The 14,521-nt window shown below is 26.9% G+C and overlaps 2 protein-coding genes across 2 annotated transcripts in view; both read right to left on the bottom strand.

Annotated features, from left to right (window-relative positions):
• LOC107024048 (probable receptor-like serine/threonine-protein kinase At5g57670) overlaps positions 1-2,759 on the bottom strand; it is a 17,280-nt gene extending 14,521 nt beyond the window's left edge. Inside the window, exons 1-4 of the mRNA XM_015224927.2 lie at positions 2,612-2,759; positions 1,908-2,062; positions 1,066-1,184; positions 660-787 (exon numbers count right to left, since the gene is read on the bottom strand). Coding sequence (XP_015080413.1) covers positions 660-787; positions 1,066-1,184; positions 1,908-2,062; positions 2,612-2,759 — 550 coding nt within the window. The remainder of the gene's footprint in view (positions 1-659; positions 788-1,065; positions 1,185-1,907; positions 2,063-2,611) is intronic.
• A 3,142-nt stretch (positions 2,760-5,901) lies between these two features.
• LOC107024726 (PTI1-like tyrosine-protein kinase At3g15890) lies at positions 5,902-9,071 on the bottom strand (the record flags this gene model as incomplete). The annotated part of the gene is made up of 3 exons (XM_015225710.2): positions 5,902-6,772; positions 7,753-8,015; positions 8,901-9,071. Coding segments are annotated over 3 exons (1,134 nt in total), but the record flags the coding sequence as incomplete, so codon positions are not given.
• Positions 9,072-14,521: the final 5,450 nt, after the last annotated feature.

Below are 14,521 nucleotides of genomic sequence, written 5' to 3'. Positions count from 1 at the left end.
ATTAGAGGCTTGTGCACGTGACAACCTGATTTTGGGGATTGGATTAATATGACTTGGTTTCATAATAGGAATTGTTGTTGGATTGTCATTTACTTCCGCACTTTGTTAGATATTGGGTTTTAGGCTGACTTGTCTTGGTGGGATAAGACGAGTGCCATCACACCCATTTTTGGGTCGTGACACAAGTACTATTTTTTATTGCATTAAAGTAAATGAAATTGTATCAACGGTAACATAATAGTAATGAAACTTTATCCATTGATAAAGGTTGACTTTTTTGATGTGACAAAAAAGTGTGGGATAGTGACTTAATTGTTCTAGTAAGTAAAATTTCAATCATTTAACGTGTAACATTAAAGTAACTGAATTGTATCAACTGTAACATGATAGTAACCAAATTTTATCTACTATAATGATACAAGTTGATTGTACTATAATAGTGGGTAAAATCTATGACTTGGTACGATTGATAAAAGGTGACTTTTTTTTATTCGACAAAAAAGTGCAGTAATAGTGACTGAATCAATTGTTATAGTAGGCAAAGTTTAGTTACTTTGACGTGATAAAATATATAGTTCTGTAACTTTTTATATATAAATAAAATCCAGTGACTATACGTAAAATCAAGTCAATTTTTGTGTGATAGGAAATTGAATTACCTTGGATTCGAATGGAATTGGAATGAATGTTATGTGGTGGTGGTTGCCCCGAATTTCTAGCTACCACAACTAGTGAACAATTATCTGGAACTCTTTCACAACAATACTTTGCAATTGTGAATGGATATCTGAAAAATATAATAATAATAATAATAATAATAATAATAATAATAATAAATGTCTTTTAAGAATACAAAATACTAAAAATGTGCGAATTTTCAATGAATATTTCTATTAGAATATCAAAATGTGAAGCTGTCAAATTCTTTTTTCATTTTTTATACTATCAGTATATCGAAGTTAAATATTTTTATTAGAATATCAAAATGTGAAGCTGTCAATTTTTTTTTTCATTTTTTATATTATCATATATCGAAGTTAATTACTTAGAGTAAATTAAAGTTACCTGCAAGTTTTATTCTTTTTGCCACCAATGAGAAGATAATCAGCTGGAATATTTTTAGCCTCTTTAATTAAACCTCTTCCTGGATTAGAACTAAAACCAACTCTTGCTTCTAAATCTACCTGAAAATTTTCAATAAATTAAATTAAATCAATAGAAATGACAATACATTTTATAATATTAGTTGGAGTAACATAATTAGACTTCTCGAATTTGAGTTTAAATTATAAAAATAATTTTTGTAAATAGCTTTAATTTTACGCGATGAGAATTTTAATTAGTCAGATTCCAAAGCAGATAACAGACGAGTTTAAGGTGAGTTTAGGTGGACAACATGGAAAATAAAGGTAATGTAGGGAATTTTTACAATGCACAACAAAAAAAATCATAATTTTTATTTCTTACAAATTTTAATTAGTATGTTTTAATCAATCACATATAATCATTAATTATTCGCTAAATATCAATCGGTGACAAATGATAACTAAAAGCTACTATGGCTAGGTAATTAATAAAGTATTTCTTAGCCGTCTGACTAAAAATGTTAAGATTCCAATATTATAGTTGACTATAAATTATTTGGGATTGAAATATAATTATTATTATAATCGAAACAAAGGAGAATAATATCTCAAAACATATATTGCAAAAAAGTTTTTGAAAAATTAGTGAACAATAACAATAATAAACTTAGTGTTTGAGGTTTGGAGAAGGTAAAATATTCAGTAGTATATAAAATTTTTATTTATATAAATAAACTTTTTTCGAAAGATGTTTGTCTGACAAAGAGTGAAAAAGAGAAAATAACAACAAATAAAAACAAGATAATAAGATTTCGAAGCTACCTGTTTATATTGACATGTTTTTGTAAATTCTCCCATCATAGAAATAACAAATGCTTTTGCCTTTCGAATTTGAGTTTGATTTTTCGATATAGATTGCCATTTTTTGCTTTCTTCTTTTCTTTGATCACCAAATCTCTTGTTTTTCTCTGTTGCCACTGTTTCATCAATGACAAAAAAAAAAAAAAAAAATCAATACATTTTATAAAAATTCAAGGATTAAAAAGCTACATTTTTATGAAAATCATTTATATATAAAAAAAAGAACTTGTATTCTTCTAACTTTGAAGAACTTGTATTGTGATAGCTTCTATGTTACATATGAGAATGTTGAAAATATTCCACAAAGAGATGTATAAAAATCAAGACCCCTACTATTTCTTATTTTTATTTTTTGTATTTCTTATCTTCTTTTTGATTGGTTTAATAATAAAATTATTTCAATAAAAGTCACACGTGTCATTCTCCAAGGGTCATTGTCACACTTAAGGGGGGAAAAAACAAGAAAATATCACAAAATAAAAATTGTGGTTATAATTGAAAGTAAAAAATAAACATACCAAAAATGGTAGTTCTATAATTGTATGTATACTTAGGATTAGCTAAAACTCTAATTTCCCAAAGTGAGACATATCACACAATACAAAAAAAAATAAAAAAAAATTAAAAAATTGTGGCTATAATTGAAAGGAAAATATTAAACTTACCAACAATATGTTGTGCTATAATGGTATCATTAGGATTGGCTAAAACACTAATTGCCCAAGAAATAAGTTCTTTACTTTCTTCAACATCCAAAGAAATTCCCACAAGAATTTTTGATGGCTTATAATTAGTAGTACTTGAAAAATCCATTTTTTGCCCCAAAAAATGTTTTTTTTAAAATCACTTCTTCACTATATTTTTTGTTGATGAACACATAGAATTGTAGAAAACTTGAGTAAGAGATATTTAAATGATTAGTGGTATTTATTAGGACTTGTGGTTGGAGTGGGGGTGGGGTGTATAGTGTGACCACCTTAGTTCATTCAATTATTCTTTCATAAGAAGCATAGGATAAAAAAAAGTATAATGTAACTTTTGGATTTAGCAAAGGTAAAGGGTTTTTTTTTTTTTGCATTTGATTTCTCTTGTAGCATAAGTTTTGTACATGACTTGTTATATTGTTTGGTAGGTAAAGTTATGTGCCACTCAAATGAAGTCATTCCTTTTCCTCTTATTTGCCTTGCCCTCATGGAAAGGGAACATTCGTGGTGGGACGGTGGTCGAGACTCTACTTAAAATAATGCGAAATTTCAATGGATATTATTATCAGAATTTCATAAAAATATGCACACTTCCGATGAAAAGATCGTTGTGAATGTTTCTATTGACGAGTCAATTTTTGTTGGAATAAACATAGCGATCAATGTTTTGATCGATAATGACTAGTGAAAGATTATGATTTCACAATTAAGCACGATAGTAATGATACATCTAATCTATCATATTGAATAAAGTTTTAACTTTTATATCCTGATAATATTATAATAACTGAATCACCTATAAATAATATGGATGGTGATGATTTAGAATATAATGACCTCATATAAATTGATTGGTGAATCAGTGAATATCAGAAGAAAGAAAAAAAAAAGCAAATGAGGAAACATAATAGTTTTTGTGGCTACTAATTATATAAGAGAATGGCCCAAAGATAAAGGGATAATTGAATACAAAGAAAATAATAATATATATCAACTAATCATTACTTGTCCACATTGCCAAACTAATAAACTGTCTCTACATCCTTGGAATTTTAAAAAAAAAGATTATTTCAAAGTCTGACATGTGTTTCTTGGTGTCATTACGTGTATTTTATTTAATGTTTGATATCTATTTTAAAGTTTTGATTAATTAAATTTGAAATTTCAAAAAAAAAGCATGTTTTAATTTTGAAACCTCTGATTAAAGATGTCATTATCATGCACAATCTTGCCTTTACTTTTTTTTTTTTAACGTTTGATATTCATCACTTTGTTATCTTAATAAATTAATAATTCACATAATATATATAAAGCCCAAACATGAAATACTTGATTAAATATTAAAAAAAAAAGTTCTATTCATCTCACAGTAAATAATAATCCTCTAAGGTTGGGTCATCATAGAGTCATGCAAACTAAAGTACAATTTTGACCTAACACCACTTTAATAAATAATTATATGTGGTAACAACAACAATATCATTACTCACCAAGAGAAAAATTAAAAAATTAACAAACTAATAACTAGAAAACAATGATGATGATTATGTAATTGCATATATGGCAGTTTGAAACATGCAGCTAACTGTATAATCATTAGCATTTTTTCCAATTATTATGGGTGTGGAAGAGACTTTACTTCAAATCAATATTCACTTTACTATGTAAATTACTACAAAATTATTATGAAATTCAAAAGGAGATCTATAATAAAATTCTTCAAAAATGTAAACAAAAAGACTAATATAATCCATACATTCATATATATTAATAGAAATACATGTTTCTCTGACAGACATTTCCATAAAAATCTCAATTTTATTCGATAAAAATCTATTATAAATAGTTTTTGACAAATATATATATTTTTACATATACCGTCAGAAATATATCTAATATTAGAGAGAAACGAAACATCCAAATGATTAAGAAATCCTATTAGACGACAAATTCTTCATACACGAAAAGTATATAGATATCTTATCATTCTGAAATCGAGCTACTTTTTCAATTTATATCGAGATAGGTGAGGTAGAGAAGGAAGAAATTATAACTAACCTCATGAAATTAGGCAAATGAACAATTCTTTCACTAAAATTCATTTCCAAAGTATGTGATTTAAGTAGGCTGAATTCTTAATTATTTAAAACTAAAAAACGTGCTGTAATAAATATAAAGGAAATAAATTGAAGGTTCTATGATACAAATTATCTCGAGGGAAAGAATTTAGGGTGTCAAGTTCATCGAATAATAATAATAATAATAATAATAATAATAATAATAATAATAATAATAATAATAATAATAATAATATACTATTACTACACTAATAATTAAAAAGTACCAAAATAACCTCGTGGTCCTTTAGCAATAAATTAAATATTTAACTTGTAAGAGTGCAATACTCTTCTTTTTTAGTTTCCCCACGTGATGATCGTATCAGTTTTGGACATAATTAATTCAAATTCATTCAGTAAAGTTCAACTTTGAGTAACAGTTTATCAAGGCGATTTTATTTCAAGCATAAATTTGAGACCTTTAATTAATAAGTCATATATATAACTATCTTTTAGCTATGTTCATCCCTTTTTAATTTCTAAAAGTAATAAAATCATGAGTTTTATTACTAATATATATAATTAATAGTTTCTTGATATTGGATTTGTAAATTAGGCACAAACATGAAGAATTTAATTACACAAAGACTAAAAGTAGCTTCTGTCTCATTGCTAACACCAGCTAATGCTTTCTTATTTAGATACATTGAACTATTACAAAGTTAGTTACAAATTAAATTTTTTCTTTACAAAGAAATATTAATAAAAATGGGCTTATCTTATTGAGTCTATTAATTTTGGAACGTGTGTCACGATAAACCCATCAAAGCTGAAATGTTTGTTGTTATGATTTTTTTTTATTATAAGGATTCAAACTTAAGTCAGCTGATTAAGGTCGATCCAATCTAATGCACTATAATTTTTTGTAGTGATTTAGATTTTTAACATTGAACTTTTTATGATAGCTTTGCACTCGGAATCATGTCTTTATTGAAATTTTTTATCTTTTTTTCACACACATATTTATATTTAATATTATGGGTTCGATTGAACACACTCTTTTTGTTTTTGTTTTCTCTCAAGTAAATGACATCGTCACCAACAAGGATTGTGGTGAATAGTCGATAAATAGAACAAAATGGAATAAATTTAGGATATATTTATGTTGTAGTAACATTCTTAGAGTTCCATTCTCTAACATAAAATAAAAGAATACATTAAAACATGACAAATAAACACCTTACAAAAAGCCAATAGCTCAATTCCTTGACATTGTGCATTACAATATCATTACAAATTCAAACCAAAACATTGTAATTGTTTAATAACGATATTGTTCAAGTCAGCTTACGTACACCTCAAACATTATTTATCTCCAAAACGCTTGTAAGGATCTTGCATCTTTTTCATTTCCATAGCACCAAATACACCATAAACACTACTTTCATTTCCTTGATCACTTTTACTTTCATTATCTTCTTGATCACTAGTTTGATCCAAAGCCAATAAATCATCTCCATACTTAACACTTTGAATCCTCAAATTCTCATGATTTGCCTTCACAACATTATTCACCTCTTCCCCTTTCAAAATACACACAACTTCTTTCATCGTTGGACGTTTATCAGGCTCACTCTGAACACACAATGCAGCTACACGAATCGATTGTTTCAATTGAATTTCATCAAAATTCCCCTTTAACCTAGGATCAACAAGATCCTTAAATTTTTCTTTTGCTATCATTGGTTCCATCCACTCTGTTATTGTCCTTTTAACACCATTTGGAAGTTTTTCAATTGGTTTTCTACCAGTAATTAGTTCAAGTAGAAGAATTCCAAAGCTATAGACATCACAACTTTCAGAGACTTTACCCCACATAGCATATTCTGGTGCTAAATAACCCAATGTTCCTTTGACACGTGTCGTCATGTGACTAACACCTTCTGGAATCAATTTCGCAAAGCCAAAATCAGCAACAAGTGGCTCAAAATTTGAGTCAAGTAACACATTGCTAGCTTTGATGTCTCTATGAATTATATGGGGTGAAACCTCATGATGCAAATACCTATGTATATAGCCAAAAAAAAACATATATATATATATGTGAGTATATCTTATGATTATTTTGAATCAGAGTTTTTTAAGTTTTATACACCGATGATGTAAAAAATATTTGCATAATCGAATCACTTGTAAGGTAATCATAACAAATAAAATTCTATGGAAAATATTACTCCCTCTATCCCAATTATATAACAGTATTTACTAGCATGGAGTTTTAGAAAGGAAAAAACAGAGTTTTGAAATAGTTGTCTAAAATAAGTCGTAAACATTTGTTTGTCTATAATTCATCTTATTCAAAATAAAATGGAAGTATTATTGTATTCTACACCATCAATTTAAACTACTTTTACACTATCAGGTCATCCAAATGATACATGTAAGTCTCCTTCGAAAATGAAATAAATATTTCTTAAAAAAATTAAGTCAAATTACCTTCCTGTAACAAGGCAATAAGTAAAAGTGACTTGATAATATAAACTTATTTACATAAACAGTGTATAATATATATAACATAAAAAATTTCTAAATAAGAAAGTATATTCTAATTTTTTTTTTTTGAGACAATCTGAACAACAAGTATGTCATTTCTCGATTTTAACAACAGAAGTTGTATGTCTGCTAATTTCCTTATAATTGGAAAAATCACGAGTATCCCCTAGATTATATGATCGAAATCTCAGAAACACTTTAAGTAAACAAGGTTATGTTATTCTCCCGAACATTTTTTTTTTGTAATTTTGTACACCTTTTGTCTTACGTGCTACATTATGTGACTCCACACAATTGAGGCGCGTGGGAGATATTTGGATGCCACATGAGCCAAAAAGGTGCACAAAATTACAAAAAAAATAAGTTAGGGGTAAAAAGACCTTAATTTAGTGAGATGTGTCTCTAGAATTTCGATCAAGTCTAGGGGTACCTGTGTATTTTACCTTATAAAGTGATATAAGATATTGAAAAGGAGTAAGTAAAGAAACTTACAAGAGGCCTTCAGCAGAGCCAATAGCAATTTTCATTCTTTTTTTCCAATCCAATTGAACTTCTCTTGATAAATGACCATGTAAATGTGAGAGTAAACTCAAATTTGGCATGTAATCATACACAATAAGTCTTTGTTCATTTCCAGCACAATAACCTCTAAGACCTAACAGATTCTTGTGCCTAACTCTTCCAAGAACTTCAACTTCCACAGCAAAATCCATTTCTGCTTTTGAATTCATTGACTTTAGTTTCTTTACTGCAATCTGCAATTCCAAAGTGTAACTTAATCTAACCTCTAGTAGAAACGCAAGGTAAAATATATGGTTCGATCGGTCACCAGATCGATCGCATAATAAGAATTTAGTGCACCAAATTGCTTTTTGATATAAAAGACAGTCTGGTGCACGAAGCATTCACATTCATGTATAGCAGGACTCTAACAGTCGTGACTTATAAGTCGCACTAAAACAACTTTTATCATTGTTCTATGGGCCTCCTATCATTATGATTTCTTAGGTTCAAATGGGAAATGATTTTTCTTTAGAGAAAAAATTTTTATTGCTATTTTAAATTCTTTTTAGTATTAACAACTAAGAGCCCGTTTGGCTAGGAGAAATAAAGTAGATTTTAAGTAAAATAAAAAGTCAAATTTTAATGACTTTTAAGTTAAAAATAAAAAATTAGGGGAGTCCTACTTATGATTTTTAATTTTTAAAAATCATTTTAAGCTTATCTTATGTTATTTTTAACCTTACCAAACACTCTCAAAAGCTAATAATGACTTGATACTTGATAGAAGATTTGATTAACTTTTATGTCAATCCAATCAGACTCTAAATTGACTAATCTATATTGTATCTTCTACCATTCCAAAATGATAATAGTGAAGGTATTTCATTTAAAATTCTTGAGAGAAAAAATAGGACTACCAAATTTAAACTAAGAAGCACCACGTCTATGATAAGATCGCTCCGTTCTTAATTAGAAATCTCTGATTCAAGTATTATAAATAGAAAAAAAGTTATGATATGAAGTGTTTCATCCTTAATGGACCTTACGCAATGCAGATCCAGATTAATGAATCGGAACCTCAGAATGATTAGCGAACATCCAATGAAAAACTAAAACTCTTATATTAATTGTATTACCTGAAGACCATCAGAGGTTTTACCCCAATAGACACTTCCAAATCCACCTTCTCCAAGCTTGTAATTTTCACTGAAACCATTTGTTGCTGCATATAACTCCTTGTATGTGAATATTCTCCAAGAATTTTCACCAACCAATTCATTGTTTTGCCTACAAAAATCCCAATTAATTTACATTAATTTACTTGTGTATGATTTTTCTAGTTGACATAAATCTTCAAAACATACAAAAAGAAAAAACTATATCACTACTTAAAAAAAAAAGAATTTCCGATCGATATTTTGTTGAAAATCTTTTTTAAATACTGTGTTATATTGGGTAACATCTATATCCTACCTATAGTCAAGTCCAAAAGGACACTAGGTGACCTGAGTTGAAATCATGACCGAACATGACATTCGTTTGGTAGGCTTAATTATTATTTCTATGAGCTATAACTTTTTCCGATAAGTGTTCGATCCTAGAGTTTCAGTGACACCAAGAAAACATATCCTTCATAGAATGACACATAGTAATATTCGCTCAAATTATGTATATCTAAAAAAATATAAAATATAGTGAAAAGGATCTGATATACCCCTCAACTTTGTCATTTAGAGCTGATATACCCCTTGTTATGAAAGTGACTCATATATACACCTACTTGTAAACAAATGGCTCACATATACCCTTTTCCTCTAACGAAAATGAAAAAAAATAATTTTAATATAAATTTTTATTATTTTTTTCTAAAAAATATATTCCCATATGAGTAAATTTAATCCTCGTCAAACATATTTTTTTTGACTTTTTTTTGTTTCAATGACTAATTTATAATTATTATTTTGATAATCAAATTTATTTATGTTTCACTAATATTTTTGTAAAACTTATTATAGATAACCAAATTTTTTCTTCGAATACGAAATTAAATACAATACACACACAAGAAATAGTTTAATTTTTTTTCTTTAAACTAAGGAATGAAAGAAAAAAAAATAAGAAGAAGAAACTCAAATAATTATAATAAAAAAAGTCAAAAAATAATTTATGCATGAAAAAAATTAAAATATACCTTGAACTTTGATAGAAGAATCATATATACCCCTAAATAATTTTTTTAAAAAAAACTAGAAGTAATAAATATCAATTTAAAACTAATTTTTTAACTTCCGTTATATGAAGGGTATATGTGAGCCATTTTGTAACGGCAGGGGTATACGTGAGCCGTTTGTATAACGGTAAGGGCATATATGAGCCACTTTTATAACGAGGGGTATATCAGCTCCAAATGACAAAATTAATGGATATATCAGACCCTTTTTCCTAAAAAATATATATAGACATGATAAATCGTATTTTAAAATTTAAAATCTCGAATAAAAGTTTTTTGTTAATGCACATACCCTTCATCAACTTTTTCATCACCACAGCAACTGAAAGATGATCCCATTAGCTTCTAATTCACATAAATTAAACTAAGTTCAATTGATAAATTTTAATTTGGTGGACTCCTTTTTAAACCTGAAAAAAATGACAATTTAATAATTTGTCATTTGGATAGGCTAACACTACTGCCGTCCTCTGCCGGCTTAATTTATGAAACTAATATATATATATGTCAAATATTTAATTTAAAAGTTCAATTAAAAAGCCCATAAAAAAATTGACTTTTTCAAAATCATGAACTTTTAATTTATTATTTGATGTTATGGTGCCATTTCGTTCCAAGAGCCAAGTGGATCTCAATTTTAATCTTATAAGCAAACAATATTTGACTAATCACAAATTTGTAGTACTAGGAGGTTCCAATAGAAAATTAATGAAGTAATTAAAATATTCATTTGAAACTCTTCTTTCTTAGAATCAAATAAAAATAAATTAGTCGATTACCCCCAAAATTGTTATTTTTCTGTATATGCAAGAGCTTTAGTGCCTATTACGAACGAGTATACTAAAATTGTCTTTTTATGATTTATAAATCATATATATATTTGAATTATAGGAATCGTCGTTAATGACAGAATTAAGATAGATTATCTGTATTAGACCTTTTAAGATGAAATGATGCTTTATGTACGGAACTACTATACTTTCATACTCCCTCCGTCTGGTATTATTTGTCATGGTTTCTATTTTTAGAGTCAAACTATAAAAAAATTTTAAGATTCATTTTTTCATCATATTAATATGAGAAAATTGTAATTTACATATAGTTTTAGAATATTTATTTTTTTTGTTTAAAATATCGAATTAATGTGATCTAATTTACCTTTGAAAATTAGTCAAATTAACTTTTAATAAGCGCAACATGACAAATATTTCTCGACGAAGAGAGTAATAAATGTTTAATTCGTTCATCACATTGAAAATGAATACTACAAAAAACTTCCCTAATGGATTGTGCCTCCTTATTTTCTAACACACCTCGTCTTCATCTCCATCCAATCACGTAGCCCTGATCCCCACCACCCCCACACAAGTATTCCATAGTTACACCTTCGATTATATTCATCTAAATTATACATAAATATTTTTAAAATTTTCTTTTACGTATCGAATACAATAAATTAAGTAAGAAATTCATGTATGTCAGGAGAAAAACATTTTCATTTGTATCAAAGATACCAGTGACACTATCACTATAACAAAAATAATTTTTAGCGGTAGTAAAAATATTGATAGTAATAAAAAGTGTTAAAGTCTTTATCGGTATTAATTAAGTGTCATTAGAACTAATATTGCTAAAGACTTTAATCACATATACAAAAAATACTATTTGCCATTAAAATATATATTTAATGACAAGTAAGAATTAATTACCCCTAATGATATTTTTGTTATAGTGTATATTGTTTGTTTTCTAACAATATTATTGATATCTCAGACATATTATGAATTGTGACAAATCTGTTGAAATGATTTATGCTGGATTTTTTTTTACTCTTTTGTCCAAAATCAGTTATTTTGTCATTTACGACAATCTATTTGATCATTAGTAACTAATTTTACAATTTAATTTTCTATAGTTAAATAGTGATATTTCTTAAAAAAGAGGAAGATTGACTATCCCAACATGGATTACATTCACCATGGGAACTTGGAAGCAACAGGAAAACATGTATCTTTTTTTAATCATTCAATATTAATTTGGTGCATCTTAATTATCGCCAAATTCTATTTTAGAATAAAGTATTAGAGACGAATAAATTTTTGTTATAAAATCAAGAACAGAACAATATAAATGTAAAGAAAATAAAACAAGATAAGCAAACGAAGGAAGAAAATTTTCTTCTTATTCAAGTGTGTTATACAAATGGTGAACGATATCTCTATTTAGAGTTGATATCTCAAAATGTCACTCAACTTTGGAAATTTATCTAACAAAGTCATTGAACTTTATTTTGTATCAATAAATTAAAATCACTCAACTTAAAATTTTGTATCAATATTAGTTATACATAGATTGAAAATATGTATTAAATAAGAAAATAGTAATGTACAAATTTAATACATGCATTATTTTCTAATATCTTTTACCAAATATACTCTTGATTATTCCGTTTTCACGTGTAAATCTCATCGCAACGTGTAAATTATATTTCAGAAACATAACACGTAAGAGCATGTGTAGATTGATTTATTTTAGATATCTCTTAATAGTTTTTTCTAACAAAATAAATAAATAAATTTAAATACTTATTTTAAAGTTAAATAATAAAAATTTGAAAGAAAACCCAAACAAGCTTTAGATCGTGTTTGCTAAAGTTGTTCATAAATCCAAAAATCAAACGCGTTTTTTTTTTTTTGTGATACTAATGAATGTGTGTATATGTATGCATGTTTGGTAAATTTAACAGATATATTAATTTATTTACAGTTTGAGTAATTTCTATTACTTAAAAGAAAATATTTTCCTATAATGTGTTATCAATTTGCTAATGTAAATAATTATCTCTATTACTTGGTAATTTGAAAAAATAATAGAAATTCACATTCAATATACGTACTTCTTTAATATCAATTGAACTTCTTTTTTTTTTTTAAGAAAAGTTTATTATTTTTTTTGAAGAAAAGTTTTTTTTTTTTTGAAGAAAAGTTTTTATGTGTGTGCTATGGACTTCCCAAACTTGAGAAAAATTGTATTCATTTCTAGAAATTACTTTTTGAACTAAAATTCTTTTTCACTAAAGAATTTATTCAAAGAGAGGCTAAAAACTTGGAACAACCACTTAGCTTGACTGCTTTGATATACCAGTAGATTTAGCCGCGCGAATCACAAAATTCTTACTTATTTTTATAAAATAATAGTTTTCAAATATTTCAATCATAAGTTAGTATTCAAGAGATTAATTTTTATATTAAATTTTTTTTGAGAAAAGAAGGTCTAAGCATACAAAATTATCGACTCTTTGATTTTAAGAACTTTGATTTTAAAAAGAATTTATCGTTTCTGTTTGTATAAAGCGAGAGAAAATATATAAATACATATATTTTCCTTCTCCACTCTCCTCTCTCCCAGATCTCGCTCGCCACTCTCCTTAATCTCGCTCGCCACCCTCGTGCCTCTCGCTTATACAAACAGAAACGAAATGTATAAATTGCGTTTATGTTTGTGTAAAGCGAGAGAAAATTGTATATACACATGCAAATATATATATTTTCGTCCTATACACTTATAATTATACAATAAAAATACTCCCCTGCCCAGTTTCTTTTGCCTTTCTCTCTTTCTCGTTTTATAGAAATTCAAATTGTATATAGTTTATCTCTTTCTCGTTTTATACAATTCGATTCAATTGTATATTTCTACCAAGTATCTTTTGCCTTTCTCTCTTTCTCATTTTATACAAATTCAAATTGTATATAATCGTCCTATACACTTATAATTATACAATAAAAATATTTCCCCGCCCAAGTCTCTTTTGCCTTTCTCTATCAAATTCAAATTATATATAATTTCTTTCTTTCTCATTTTATACAATTCGATTCAATTGTATATGTATAGCGAATTATACATATATGTGTTTGCTATGAAGCGCAATCTATAACATACAAATATGAATTTTGTATTTTCTATATGTGAAAGTTGCCCATAAAAAATATGTATTAAAGAGGAAATAGTAATATACAAATTTAATACATGCGTTATTTTCTATAATATTTCTACCAAATATACTCTTGATTATTTCGTTTTCACGTGTAAATCTCATTGCAACTTGTAAATTATATTTCAGAAACACAATACGTAGAACCTGTTTGAATTGATTTACTTTAGATATTTTAAGTAATTTTAACAAAATAAAAATAAAATAATTTAAATATTATTTTAAAGTTAAATAATAAAAAAATTGAAAAGAAAAAAGAAGTTAATTCTACCCAAACAAGCTTTAAATAGTGTTTGCTAAAGTTGTTCATAAATCGCGTACAAACGCGTTTTATACATTGTTTTTGAGATACTAATGATCGTGTGTATGTGCATGCAGGCTTGGTAAATTTTACCTTTAGTTTTTTTTATATATATTTTCTCATAGTGTGTTGTCAATTTACTAATGTAAATAATTATAACCTCTATTACTAGGTAATAAAAAATAAATAGAAATTGGTATTTAATATACGTATTTCTTTAATATCAATTGAA

The sequence above is a fragment of the Solanum pennellii genome, chromosome 7 (genome assembly GCF_001406875.1).
Source record: "Solanum pennellii chromosome 7, SPENNV200".
Taxonomy (NCBI): Eukaryota; Viridiplantae; Streptophyta; class Magnoliopsida; order Solanales; family Solanaceae; genus Solanum; species Solanum pennellii.
This window is presented reverse-complemented; position numbering and strand designations above follow the sequence as displayed.